Source organism: Anomalospiza imberbis, chromosome 3 (assembly GCF_031753505.1).
Source record: "Anomalospiza imberbis isolate Cuckoo-Finch-1a 21T00152 chromosome 3, ASM3175350v1, whole genome shotgun sequence".
Classification (NCBI taxonomy): domain Eukaryota; kingdom Metazoa; phylum Chordata; class Aves; order Passeriformes; family Viduidae; genus Anomalospiza; species Anomalospiza imberbis.
This window is the reverse complement of record NC_089683.1, coordinates 65,127,895-65,142,924: the sequence shown is the minus strand read 5'-3', so window position 1 is coordinate 65,142,924 and position 15,030 is coordinate 65,127,895. Positions and strand designations below refer to the sequence as shown.

The 15,030-nt window shown below is 38.6% G+C and overlaps 1 protein-coding gene across 9 annotated transcripts in view; it reads right to left on the bottom strand.

Annotated features, from left to right (window-relative positions):
• Positions 1-1,600: 1,600 nt before the first annotated feature.
• MAP7 (microtubule associated protein 7) overlaps positions 1,601-15,030 on the bottom strand; it is a 99,394-nt gene continuing 85,964 nt past the window's right edge. For all 9 annotated transcript variants that reach the window (XM_068184854.1, XM_068184852.1, XM_068184853.1 and 6 more), the window contains 7 exons: positions 14,127-14,319; positions 12,570-12,671; positions 12,239-12,289; positions 12,085-12,142; positions 9,559-9,697; positions 4,154-4,380; positions 1,601-3,441 (listed from right to left, as the gene is read on the bottom strand). In XM_068184854.1, coding sequence (XP_068040955.1) covers positions 3,431-3,441; positions 4,154-4,380; positions 9,559-9,697; positions 12,085-12,142; positions 12,239-12,289; positions 12,570-12,671; positions 14,127-14,319 — 781 coding nt within the window. In that variant the 3' untranslated portion in view covers positions 1,601-3,430. The remainder of the gene's footprint in view (positions 3,442-4,153; positions 4,381-9,558; positions 9,698-12,084; positions 12,143-12,238; positions 12,290-12,569; positions 12,672-14,126; positions 14,320-15,030) is intronic.

Below are 15,030 nucleotides of genomic sequence, written 5' to 3'. Positions count from 1 at the left end.
CAAACACTGAATAAAAGTGAGATTTAAAAAAATTGTTTAAAATGTTATTCTGTCAGTCAAGAGCTCAATGTTCCATTTTAATGTGGCTTAAATCTCTGAGCCTAATTTTGGTGCTTGAGGGACACATTTTTGATAATGATTTCTTTTAATATCTGCAAGTTCTTTCCAATGGTACTGTTTGGGGAAAAAAAACAGAACAACACAATGCCCCCCCACCCCCCTTGATAAAAAAAAAAAAAAAACCCAAAGCAAAAACAAACAAACAAAAAACCCAAAACCAACCAAAATCACACCCAATGCAGTAAAAAGGCCTATGAAAGTGCAGGGTAGACAGAAACTTTGGATAAAGCAATATGGCATTTTCAATATTCATCCATGACAGGAATCCCATTTTGAAATCTCATGTGACAAACCAAGTACTCAGCTTTGGGCAGGGGGACTTTCTAAAATAGAGGACTGGCTGAATGACACACTTGGGAACAAAAAAGTTTCAAACTGCAAACCACCTCCATGGGTGATTTTAGATCAGTTTCCAAAAAGAAGCAGTGCAGTATTAATTCATGATATTAGAATGTGCCCTGTATCTGTATTCTTAGGTATTTAATCTCAAGCATTATTTAAAGGTCTTAGCAAGAAAGCAAATAACAAAAGATTCTTCATCAGGAATGAGGAGATAAAAGACATGAAGCAAACAGAGCTAATGGTGAGCAATGCAGCAGTTGTGATGTACCGAAATACTCACAGAGCATCATTCCTGTGAGAAATGATGTGCTGTGGAGACGGGAGCACAGAGCTGAGCCTTCCCAGAGCACACAGCTCTCTGCTGGGGAAGGCTGCTGTTCCCAACCCTCAGAACAGCTGTCTGCACCTGCTACTTCTACCTCACAGAGTAGTTTCACCTTGCCCCTCATGGTACAAACAACACAACCAGTTGCAACAGCAGGCAGGGGAGCTGGCCTTCCTCCCATACCATATTTTATTGTCAAAAACAACACTCAACAGAAAAGAAACTGTTTTCCTTGCATTAAAAGAGGCTTAACCAAAAGATTTAAAAATTCAATATTAAATCCTTTTTAAAAATTTCATACACCTAGTTCTACTCTCAATTCTCTTGGTTTTATTTTGTATGTCAGGCCCCTGAAACAGGAAATTCTTGCTCTCATTGGAATCAAATCTGGATTGATTGTAATGACAAACTGTTTTTAATCCAGTCCTGCTAAAAAAAAAATATCAAAGCAAAAAACAAAGTAAATGTGCGAAATAAAGCCGGCCCATTTTTCCACAAAGAGTGAAGCAAGTGTGCTGAAGTCTCCCAAAAAACAGACTAGCATAATTTATAACCAATCCTAAATAGCTCAAGATCAACACAATTTAAACCTGATCCTAAATGAATACTAAGACTTAAAACTGAAGCTGAATGTAACTGCCTATTTCATTGCTCTCTTTCTTGTTGCAAGTGACTCCGTACTGATTTTTAGTAAAGAAATTAAGAGAAAACCTGAAGCAAAATTTTAAGCAGACCATAAGTAGCAAGAAGAGTTTTCCATCAGAGACTGACTCTTGCTTCAATTATACAAGAAAATGAAAATATAAGTAGAAATAAATATTTCAAACAAGTTTTATTTGGTACTTACATGCTGTATATAGTTTTAAAGAAAAACTACATATTTTGGACACTTCAAAATATTGTGGCTATGTACATGGAAAACTAAAGAAAGCAAGAAAGGAACTCAATTCGTTTTACCATGTCACAAGTTACTATTGAAAGCACTGACTGAATGGCTGTTTTTCCCTTCCATAAGTATTCTGGCAGATGAAGTCTCTTTCATTTTAGTTCCATTGCTTTTATCCCATCTCCTGCATAAGATGAACACATGGCAGCAGCAGAAATTTCTTCAAAAATTCTTCGGCTTTTGTCTCAGAGGATTTCTTCTGCTAGCACAGACTTTCTGTACAGCTTCCTAGAGGCCTCGCTCAGTGCTCACTAAAGGCAAGTGCAGGAATCTTAATGGTAAATTCTCTGTTAGCAGGAGCTGAGAGCCCATGAACCTCCATTTCCCCTACCCAAGGATCTTCTCACTGATTCAGAGAGCAATGCCTCAAGCCTTCTGCGATGCTGCAAACGCAAAGACCCAGAGCGAGCTCTGCCTCCGACAGCATTATTTAGCAAAGCACAAAAACGTGCAAGATTTTAAGTTCTGCACAACAGCAACCAAAAGTGTGGGATGGAACAATGAATGACAGTAGAAATCAGCATCAAACTAAGGAGAAAGCAACCTGCATCGTTCCTCTTATCACTCAAACTGCACTGCTTTATAAAAACCATACACTACATAAAAAAGCAGAAACAATGACTATTTTCCATTTGCTCTGAAACGAGCAAACCCCAAAAATCCCTGAACCTGCATCATCATCCAAAAATCAAATATCCCAAGTTTCACACAGTCTTCAAAAGTCTGATAAGGCAAAGGAAAAGTCTTCCATCATTGGGAACAGCAGCAATTTACAGGACTCAGAACAAGGTATTTCCTTGTAAGTGTGTGCACACGTGTGTGCACATATGCATACACATCTTTTAAAGTATTGTGAATGTGGATGTAACTAAAAAAATCAAGTTTGCAGTATCTTTTTTACCACATTTGTCTAATTTATTCAATCAAATTATTTATTTCTGTACTGAGCAAAATTCATAAATACATAATCTAGGAGAACAATAGGTTATCCTCTTGTCCATGAAAAAATAGCGCTTTCAAATTTTCACATTTTAAAACCTTTCTTGTTTTGTGTTTTTAGAGAAAATGTGAGAAGATCATAGTGACGTCTCAATTTACAGAATGTCCCTGTAGGAATTACATTTACAAGAACCTGATACAGAAGCCTATAGTTTGCCCCCATAATTAGAGTTCTCTGCAATAACATTTAAACCAACAGGTTTAAATAAAACACCCCGTTAACTCTACTTGTAGAGCAATGAGGCATTTATTTTTCAAGTATTAGAACCATAAAGTGTAAAAGATTCTTTGCCAATTTTACAATTATGCCTTTTAAACCAACACCCACCTTTTTTTAAAAATAAAAAAGAATCAGTCCCACCACCCAAATCAGCCCGTTACTTTCAGATTCCAGTGTCTTGTGTCTTAAGGAATGCAGAAATATTTATTTACTAACAAAAAAAAAAGCTTGTTGGAAATAGCCATATTAAGTAACGCACGTGAAGCATGATTTTTCTAGTGATGAAAGCTATTAGAATGGTGATCCAAGTCTATTCCCCTCATTTCTTCTGCTGGTTTTACTAAAGTCCTTCCAAAAAAGATAGTCAAGAAATCTTTAAAAAACTGGAGAGAAAAATAATACACTCCTTCATAGCACGGAAGAAACTCCACTGACTGCAGAGATGCTCATGTCACCTTTGGTTCTTCAGAAGAAACAATCAGATCACTTCTAAAACAGAAGGCAAACATGACAGGTCAGAGTGGCAATTCTTTCTTCAAAATGTTACATGTTTATGCAATTATTTTCATGTGAGATGATTTTCCTTACATTTTTAGGCCAGAGAAAAATACAGTGCTATCCAATTTAATTTTCTAAATCAGTATTTGTTTACCTAGCATTCTTGAAAAGCTATGATATAATTCAGAAAAATTCAGTGTCCTGAAAACCATCCCTCGATGCCTGCAAGAACTTGATGAGGAAAGCACATCCAAAATTTCAAAAAGTAGTTTTTAAAAAGTAGTTACTCCCCTTCTGCATGTGCATGTCAAGCACTGCACTTGCAGAACTGGAACCCAATTGCTGATCATAAGGTTAGAACAGCAGCTGTCACCTATCACTTCTGCTTGAAAGCACAGGGCTAGCCTTTCCAAGCAACTTCAAATGGCATTAAGTAAAACATATATGAGAAGCCCTCATTCAGGAAACTGTAAGGTCTCACCACCATTGCACTGCATCTGTATGTGTCTGGCATGCATAGCTTTACAAAGAGATGTGCTCCTGTCCCCAAGTAATTTAAATTTGTTTAAAATTTAAACAGAATTTAAATTAAAAAAATAGAGTTTAGAAATGCTTACATGAATCAGCTTATATTAATTGCAAGCTCTCAGACCTCTGTCAATTACAACAAATTACGAATGTTAGTGAACCACAGCAAACCTACCTGCTGTTTGATGTGTTTGAACACTATCTACCTGAGGCAAAAGAGTCCCCTTATCTTCAAAGGCTAGAATTGGATTCAAAGGAATTCCGGGACTGCTGCTTCCATCATTGTTCATAGCATCCAGCCGGGATGGTTTAGAACCAATAGGCAGGTTCATGATCTCTTCACAATTATCATTCTGCACAGACATTCCATTTTCATTTGCATTTTCCTCTGGATTGAGATTGCTGAAAGAGAAACATAGCAATTTTTCCTTACGTACCTTATCTAGAACAGAAATTTTGTCATCCTCAAAGCAATAGTACAAATGGAAGAGAAGTCTGCATCAATCCCAAGCATTCTTTTAGCCAGTGAAAACAAAACTATGCTTCTACCACAGTAGGAAGAACTGGTTTTGCAGCCAAGTACTTGGAATTCCTTCCCTCAAACCCATGGGATAGTATTTACCTTTGGCAACATGACAGCCAGAACTACAGGGTGGACACTGCAGTCTGAGAAGCAACTGCAATGGGAATCAGTAAGGAAGCAACTGCAATGGGAATCAGTAAGGAAACCTCTGCAGCACCACCACTACCTGGAACCACCCACATAATGCAATTTACAGCCCCTAACATCTTTTTCTGATCTCATAACCTTTGTTGTACCCTTCTTCTTACTGCAAATCAATGTAATTGCTCTTGGATAAGAACACTGTTATTTTTATTATTTCTTGGATCACCTCCTGCCACTAGTTCTGGAGCAGCTTCTTCTATATGCCACCTATCCAGAGAAAAAACTCCCTCGTCAATATAGTGCTCCTTTCAGTCCCTTCTCCCATACAAGATCTTAGGGGTCATTTCCAAGGCACTACCCAGCTCCACACTTCTCCGGTTGATCACGTCCAAGCCAAAAGAGCCTGCTCCCAGAACCCCTCCTGTCAATCTGTACTTTCATTTTCCATCTGCCATGTGACAGAGATACCTTATGAGCGAGCTCTTGCACATCTCCCCCAGTCCAGAGCAGCACAAGCACAGACACTCTGCATTTACACGTGCTCTCCCCAGACAACACTTGCTCATGTCTTGCAGCCTTGGGGCTTCCCCTCGCAACCCCTTTATTAGGTGCTGCACTGTCAAATCCTTCTGACTCTGCACATGGCATGTCCTATCCTGCCAGAGAGAAGAAACTAAGGTGCTACTTCAGTGAACAGGATGACAGTAATGGGACCATAAGCTCCTCAGGCAAGAGCAAGTACTCAAAGAATACTCAAAAATCTTGTCATCTTTCACAGGTTCTTCCTAAAGCCCTCAAACAGCTAGATTCTGGCAATCCTGGGTACCTATTCCCTGTTTGGACCACATCACAACTGTTCAGGTTGTTTGGAAATGTTTCAGCCACAAAGGCACAGATGCAATTTTCCTAGATTGAAACTTGGCTATCAATTTCCTCAGGCCATTTCTCAACAGGCAGCTTGGTTTCACAGGCTTATTTTCTGAGAGCACTAATCTTAAAAAGAAACCGGCTTGTAATTGGCATACCGTATCTTTTCATTTCTGGCTTCTTTGTACAACTTTGCACAAACAATTAAAAAATTGTTTTACAATATTCCCCAAGAGACAAAAACCAATCACTGCTCTTTTGAAAGTGGCAATGCTTTATCCAAGGCCCAGATTTCCTGTCAGAATCACATGCTGGTGTTCGTATCAAGCCTTCCCAGTTTTTTAAACCATCACCAGTTCTTTTTCAGAAAGGCACTCCCCTTTTTTACATCTGTGGATAGGCAAATTTCAAAGCGAAAAATATGTTTCACTGCACTGAGTTTGAGAGCAGGTACAGAAACCCTGCTGGCTGCCTGGGAGAGAGCTCCTAAGTCACATCACCCTTTTGTGCCAGAGGCCCACATCTGTAAGAAGAGGAGCAGAATCTGTGAAATGCTTTAGGACTATTAAAAGCTGCTCTGTCATGTATGGTCATTGGGTTATTTTTCACTATAAGGTATCCTGTTATTTACTTTATCCCTATATACTGCCAACAGCCATACCACAGCTAGGATGACATGCCAAATTTGATGAATGGGGTAAGAAAGAGGTGGAAAGAGAGAAACTGCTCATTCATATAAATTAAATAGCACAGTAGTTCAGCAAGTATTAGAGCAACGAAGAAGCCTGTTGCTTCTGCAAACAGAATTTTTCTACCCAATTTATCAGCTTAGTGAATAAGTAACTCTTCATCTTTTATATTTATGTGTCATGCCACTGCCACTATTACACATGGAGTTAGAGCAAGATTCATTCAGACTTGAACAATGTATTTTGAGACAGAGGAGTCTACAATCACAAAGGGGGTACAGAAAAGGAAATTAGGGTTATAAATAGTCTAAATTTTGTGGTATAAATCTTCTAGCTTCTATGCTACTTGATCCACCTAAGGACTGGAGGAGCAAATTTAGACTAAATAAAGGGGAAAATAGAACAGTGGAATTAATTTCCAGTGGACATCTTAGAGGCCACCAGTTCAAAAGGAGATTAGATAAATTCCTAGGAGATTGGTATGCCCTTCAGCTTCTGGTAATTAGCAGCTTAGGGACTACTTGAGCCTATTGTTGCATTTGGACCACAATGCTTAGCAACCCTTCATTGGCCAGAGGATCTCCTGGTAATTACCTTTTTTTTTTCCCCTTTACATTGTGCTACAGGCCATTAAAACAAAGAACACAAAAAACAGGAAAGGGGTTTTGACCTGCTACAGCTGTTTTTACTGTCTTTATGTTACATTCTTATGTTGTTTAAGTGTCTAATGCAACACCAGAAATATCCTTTTCAGGCTTATAATATTGCAGAAAGAACTGGATAATTTTGGCATTCTAACATATTCCATAAGTGTGCATGTAGCAAGACACTTATGTAATGGAGGAAAAAAAAAGTTGCCTAAGTTGTTGAGAATGCATTTCCAAACATAACAGTCTTGCAAGCATCTGAAGGACATCTCCATGGCAGCTGAGAAGTATCTCTGCAGCTTCACATTTTGACCTGGACACATCAGTATTAACAAGACAGACTGGAGGATGTTGAGAAAAGAGGAACCAGCTTAGTTAAAGGAAGTGGAACATCCAAAAAATTCAGAATTACTGAAAATTATATCTGTTATAGAAAATTTTAACCAAAACTCTTATGTAGACACAGCCTGAATTTAGAATTTGAAGAGACTAAAAAATAAAGAAGGCCAGTATTCAGTATATCTGCTTCTGATCATTCATCAGAAATAAACACTGAATAGGAAAAAAATAAAATACAGATTTGCAGGCCTTTGAAAAATGCCAAAATATTTTCATAGCTGCTATATCTGATCTGAAGGACAATGCCAGTCACCTCATTTATTGAGAGGATTTTTGCAGAGGAGACATAGACAGAAATTAACAGCAAAATGTATCCCAGACTTCTGGATTATTTAAATAAATGGTGCTTATTTTTAATCCACTGAGTGCTTATTTTTAACAGCACTGAAACCAGCAATGAGAAGCTTTCTTTTCCAGGACAAGATATGAAGGCAATCACCCAGACCAACCGTGTATTTCTAAAAACTAATTATCTAACCTACCCAGACCCAGCTTCATGCACCCAGGATGGAGACACATGAGCTGAACTTCACTCACTGAGGTGTTTTGCACTGCATTGCAAGTGTTTGTAGAAAACAGCACAGAACAGAGGAATTACAAAGTACCCTAAAGAAAGTACTGTCAACATAAACCACTGTATTGAAATAACTTTTTCTAAGAAGTAGCAGGCAAGATCTATCCTGGGCAAAGAATTAGGGAATGGAGTACAAGCAAAAATCTGTAAGAGGATTAGGCTGCTGTAGTGTTCTGCAACACTCTGTCCTCTCACTCACACAAGCACATGACACAAGTTCCCCTTTTTAACTTCTGGTCAGAAATCTCAGCACTCTTGCCCTTAAAACATGAAGAACTCTTTTTCAGACAAAAGACAAATCTTGCTGAGGGCTGGAGTGAGGTGCTCACTCAGGAGACAACCTGCACCCACTGCCCCTGTGTGTGCTACCATGTCAGGTGTATCTGGATGCCAGACAACCACAGCACACAAGATGCAGTAGCAGTGGTATTGGCACCTGTGGCTTTTACCATGTGACAAAAAATCTGTGGGACACTGCCAAGTGCTTCAGTCTTCACCTTCCCAGTCACTATGGATGTACCTCTGAGGCAGACACATTCCAACCTGGCATGCCAGTTTTCCCCTCCACAACCTCACATGTGCTTCCTACTTTTGTCAGTGTTCTTCAATCTCATTTATTCATTCTTCACTGTGGTCATTCTGAGGTTCCGTCCACGCAGATTATAATGGTACAGGACAGCACTCATTAGTGTAGCACATTTTATATTTCAAACATCAAGGTGCTTGTAAGGCTGGGAGTGATTAACATTTTAATAGCTGCCCAAGACAATTATGAGGCAGCTCTGTGCAGCTCATCCAATGCACCTCAGTGTCACTGACAGAACGTCCCTCAGCAGGAGCATCCTGCATGACAGCAGGCTAAGATCCCCCAGGCATACGGAGGGATCGAGAAAGGGCAAATTCCTCCTTCAATTAGTGCCAATAACACCCTGAAGCATACTGTCCGTTACAGACTGCACAATGGCTTCCCACATTCAAGTTCTTCCATGCATATTCTGGCACTACCTGCATAAAACATGAAAGGACTGCGAGATTATTTGGCTTTCTGCATCACTAAAATTAAAATAACTGACAGCTCATGCTTATGTAACGGATGTCACTCAGTTCAATACTGAGGTTTCAAGCTTTTCAACATTTTCTCCAAGTCTGAGTGGCTTGCTTCATGGCTACAGAGAGGCAGAGTTTTCCCAATGTATAATATTTGCCTCCACAAATACTCCTTATGAGGAACAAAGGTGTTTTTTTTTAATGCATAACCAAAGTGACTAATCCCATATCTCACACAAAGGACATATCTACAACAGCACTTCAAGCAGTTTAGAAATCAAAACATCTTGACTGAAAACACAGTATTCATTATTTGAATTAAGAAAATAAGCAGTGCAAGCCCAGAGTGGGTTTTATGAGGCTTAATTCAGGGAAAGGAACAGAAAAAAATTCCCTTTCCATTATTTCAATAAATGTAATAATTGCTGCCAAACACATTGTTCCAAACACTGCAAAGAATATGCTCTATTTTGTAAAAAAACTTTTCCTACCATTTTGCAAAAATCAGTTACCGCTACTTGAAATATGATAAAGTTCTTTCCTTAAGAGAGGAAAAGATAAAAACCAGGAAACACAGCGGATTGAACAGTTGCTTCTCATTTAGCTAATGAACTCATGGATCTGAATACAATTTATTCCTCTAGAAGCCCTCCTCCAAACATGGCTCCCTGACTCCTGGCAATGTTTTACCTGTCCATGTTTGCAGGGGGCTGGTGCAGAACCCCCCCGTGCACGCAGGCGGCCGGCGTCCCATTGTGCGGAGGTGGCACTGCATGCTGCAGCTGAGGCCCTGCTGCTGGCTCCGAGAGAGATGCAGGACTGCCTGCGACTGGGCAGAGAAAACAGGTTTTCATAAAACCAACCAGCAGCACCTACCCTGTAGATTGGGGTAAAATATCTTCTACAAAAGCCAGCACAGCCAAGGCAAATTACAGTTTTAAAAATATACAGTTCCCACACCCCTCCCCAACCCTCTACCCACCCCCATCACCTTTGTCAGCTTTTTAGGCACACAAACCCTGTTTCAGATCCAAAGTAAATGTCAGAAAGCCAGATTTCAAAGTCATAGCTTTGTGAACAAGAATAAACATTTTACAATCATATGCACAATTCCCACATATAAGTCAGTGGGCAAAAGAGGCTGGTATCTAATAGAATGTTATGCTGGCACTTTTCAAGTAGCAATAGAGAATGGAATAGAGCAAAACTTGGATATTACTAATTCCATACACTGGTATTTCTTGATGCTAGTGACTGAAAAGGAAATCAAGAAAAAAATTGCAGAGAGCAACATAAAATGAGATTATCCCTGTCCCTCATGCCAAGACCACGTAATATATGTTTCTGGCCTGCCATGTGGTTTTCTTTTAAAGCACAGCTACAGCCTTCTGCATTGTATCTAGGGTTGCTGTATTTATATTCAGGTCAGTAAGAGGAAGCAACTGCATGCCACCCTGCTAACATCTGCCACAGGAATTGCAAGGACAATTCAGTATTCATAGGCTTGGACACATTTATCTACATTACCCAAAACATCATCTGGTAAGCCCCTCCTTCAGCTGCTCTGTTTCACTGTGCTCGAAATGTTTGGGCTGAAGACTTTTATAATGAATGTCTTAGTCTGATCTTTGGCCAGTTTTTATATGGAAGATACTAGAAATTGAGGTTTCTGTGCTTCCACAAATTGAGTAACAGGAAAACATATTTGCTTTAACATTTAGAAGGAAAAAGCAGAAGAAAAAGTTGTTCTGCTTTGGAAATGTGGAATAATCTCATATTTTTGAAGCAGAGGCCAAACAAATTACAAAAAGGTGATGGATTCTTTTCATTGTGTGATTTGGCCATTCCCATAAATGTCTCATCAGGTTTTGGCAACCAGTGAGACTTAAGAAAAAATTTTAAAAATAAACTGTTTGTGGACAGTCAGAGGTCTGGTAAAGTGCAATATGGAAATTCATGTGGCCGGAATATACCTTTAACTCAATGGCACATATAGATAATGCAAAGTCAAACAGCAGAGCAGCCCTGAGGCTGAGAGCAGTTTTCTCTTTATTCAATCATTCAAGAACTCAGGCCTTCCCTTAGGCCTCGGGAAATGGAGATCCAAAGCTTCCTCTGCCTTAGGAAACTGATAGAAGACTACTTTTTGTCTATCTCTAGAGGGAAAGCACTAGCCAAAGGTTGTGGAACCCTTTATAGTTTCAGGAATTCTTTAAATGGTTTATAACACCTTCAACAATGCCCAAAGACAAAGATGGCATTCCAGATGAGTCCTGTATTAGTAGCTCACAAACCTTTTTCCCCTGAGACAATATGTAAACAAATATGAAACACAGGTAATGAGATCTGCATCAAAAGGCTTCCTGACAGTACTAATTCTAGCGTTCACTTTAAAAATCAAGAAAAAAAGTCATTCATCAGTCAGTGCTGCTGTCTTCCCTGTTACTCAACCCAAATACAAAGGAGAAAAAGATTAATGTCATTAAATGTGCTATGCTACAATAGGATAAGCCATTTGATAGCTTGACTTCAGTATCTTTAAACAGTGCTAATTCACACCTGGTGATTGTTGAATATAAGCTACATTTTATTTTTCTTCCTTTATTATAAGTATATAATAACGGAAGAAAAAATATATTTTTTTTATATAGAAGATTACCTAGAAATACAGGGAATGGAGTAGAAGGAAAGCATAAGAGTGTGGGTATGACTAGACTAAGCTTTTGTAGTAGCTCAATTTTGACAAAAAATAAATACAGATCAAGTGAATAAGGCAGGAGGTGTGGAAGAAAGAAGTCACAGGGAGATGTTTAGAACAATGAACGCTTTGTTTTAATGACTAATAAGAAATTATCTTTTAAGAAAATGGAGAAAATCTGCAACAACCACATCTGAAATAATGTAAGAAAAAAACTGTAGAATCAGTTTATTTTGTGATCCAAATCACAAAATAAGGAAGAATTTTCTTCTTAAGAAAATTCCTTTTGCTAAACACCAAGGAGACCAAGTTGCTAAAACACTGGACTCATTTAGTAATGGCTAACTACCTATACAGAAAGGATAAATAATTAATGTCTGCTAAGATTTAATTTATATTCCTCTCATAGTTTTTATTACTGCAGTTAGCGTGCCAAGTTTCAGAACTGTTTCTTAAATCATTGTGCTCAGTAGGTATTTATTCACCTGTTGTGCTCAGGGCACAGTTAAACACAATACCTGCTTCTCCAGTAATATTTGCCTTTGATATATGTCCATTTTGCTGGTCATTGGATTTCTACAAAGGAAGCACAGTTTTGTAAATTAAGACTGGCACTATGGAAAAAATCAGAAATGTGTTCAATATTTACACATGTTAAGTAGCAGCACTGACCTTATCTACAGCTTCTACACGCCTAGTTCTCTTCATGATCTCCTCAAGCCTCTACAATGAAATGTAAAGGGGTAAAATAATGTTTGCTGGCATTAATTTGAATATCTTTCTCCCAAACCACAACTGCTTGTCATTTATCAGCTGTATCTGTTTATTGCAAAAAAATGAATTATTTATTACTGTTGGCAGTATTCCCTTCACTGTCACATCAGGCCAATGAGGACTGCAGCCTTTCTGAGAGCACATTTATATCATTTACTTCCTACTGCTCAGGTGGAAACAGAGTGCTAAGGCAAAACCAGTAACAGTTTCTCAGCATGGACAGAGTTACCTTCTTCCTTTCCAAGCGCTCTTGCTCTTCTCTTTGGAAATGCTTTTCACGTTCTAATCGAATCCTCTCGGCCTCTTCCCGCAGGCGGGCTTCCTCTTCTTTCTATGTTGGTGGTAAACAAAAAATAAGTGAGGAATAATTTACTATATAAGGACAATTTTATACTCTATGTATAATTACGCATATCTACAACTCCCTGAAAAGACACTTTTGGGGTTTAGAAGTCACCAAAAATCTTTTCAGACAGAATTGTACATTTTTTTCATTAATCTCCATGTTTTGCATAGCATTAACAGAGAATAACTAAACAATGGACATCATGTTTGGTTCTGTGCCTGCTCCAGAACACACCAGATGGCAAATAAGGAATAAATTTCTAGCCTTCAGCATTAAAACAGCAGCCAGGAAAGTATTAGAGAGACCCATGTTTTGTGTGGTGGATATTTTTGAGAGTAAAACAAATGCAGTAAAATGTTTTGTTTGGCCAACAGAGTAACCGTTTAATGAGACCAAGGGCAAACAGCCACAGGCCCATTTGCAGAAACTTTCCATTCCTGCTTTTTTAATGAAATGCAAAATTTGCCTGGAATATACTGAGAGGGGCCTTGCTCCCTGACTAAAACACGGTTATATGATGGAACTACTACAATAGATCATTTTTTGTATCTCTAACATCCAAAAAAGCCTTGGCCATGTGCTATCTCTAAGTGCTAAACTGATTTAAGCCTCAGTTTAACATTTCAAAGAAAGTAGAACACATCTTCTGAAGAACAATGGAGTTTCTCAGCCATATTCACTAACACAGTTCTTTAAACATTTATACGCCAGAAGAAAACCTCATGTCTATGAGGCAAGTTGAAGTGTTGGATTGTGGAAGAATAAAGCACACACAAGAAGTAAGAGGACATGTGAGAAGAGAAGACTCCTATCCAGAATGCTAACCACAGCTTCTCCTGAAGTCAGTAAACCAACATTACGCCCATCAAAAATGAAAGCACTTGAAAAACTTAATTTTCATTAATAATCTTACATCTTTTGACTAGCTACTCTGATTTCAGGAGTACTGGGCCAGATAAAGGTTCTCTTTGGTTTGATTAAATCTAGCCCGTCCCACCAGCCCCACACAAAAGCAGTATTTGACACAGGATTCAGCAGTACTATATCTCCAATAAAGTGAATAGTTATCTTTACATCTGGACTGCTATAACTGTTGGGACAAAGAATTCTCTGGTATAACAGCATTTATCAAAATTCCCCAATACAAACACTTTTTTTTTGCCACAATTTATGAGGCATAAGAAAGGATTTGTTCTAAATACACTGTGAAGGGAGAGAGGGAAAAAAAACCCCAAAACTCAACTCCCTACCAAATGTTTTTGTTGAGTAGAAAGATCTCAACTCTTTGAACTACTCTATGGAATGAACTCTGTCCCAATACTTTTCAGATAGCATTTAAAATTTAGATATTGCTCTAATTTAGGTGCTATGTAAGAAGTGCTGCTTCACCTACTTCACTGCCAACTAGACTGGCCCACAAATTCCAGGAGGAAAGCATACTTGTTTCTGAATGCGCTCTATCTCTTCTTTCTCCTTCTGCTCTCTCTCTTCTGCCTGGCGGCGCAGCCGTTCTTCCTTTTCCCGCTCCTCTGTATCCTTCCTTTGTTTTTCTGCTTCTTGTCTGCGAGCTTCCTCCTCTTCTCGGCGAGCTCTTTCCTCGGCTATCCTCTGTGACAACTCTTCTTTCTTTTGTCTGCAATCATTAAATAAGCATAAGAAAACAAGTAATAAAAGTAGGCAGAAAAGCGAAACCACCAGGTTCCTGATCCAGCACTGCTATCCCAACTTGATAAAGGGTGCACTGCTGTCCTATTCCTAAGCTGTCTGTTCTGCTTCCCACAGGGGCCAAACATGAAGCCCTATGCAATATAAAAAACTTTGCAATGCAACGCCAATACTTTTCCAGCATACCTCTGCCTAATCCATGACTCACATACTTTCTGAGTCAGAAATAGTATCTTGGATTAATACATTTTGCAAAACACTCCTTTCTGCTATAATCATATTTTGAAAAAGTAGGCAATTTTAGTACCCATCTCACCTCATGGCAATGGCTCCTTGATGAAAAAAAAGTATCTAAGTCTGTTGATTTTTGAAGGTTACCTCCTAACCTTACTAATGGCCCCTCATCCTTGTGTTATGAAGTGAGAGACTTTTCCCTTCACTTTTGATGTTTCCCAAATTATTTAGGACTTTTTAGTGTATCTTCCCAGCTGAAGAATCCTCACCTGCTTAGTAGATTTTCATATTGGAACTGTTTTGTGCTTGTGATCTTCCTTGATGTCTGTCTGCACTTATTTTTCTAGTTTTACTAATTTTACTATGTAAAAAAAAAAAAAAAAACTCAACATTCAAAATGTAGATTTATCTTTGGTATTTCAGAATTACATTTTCATGTTGTTCT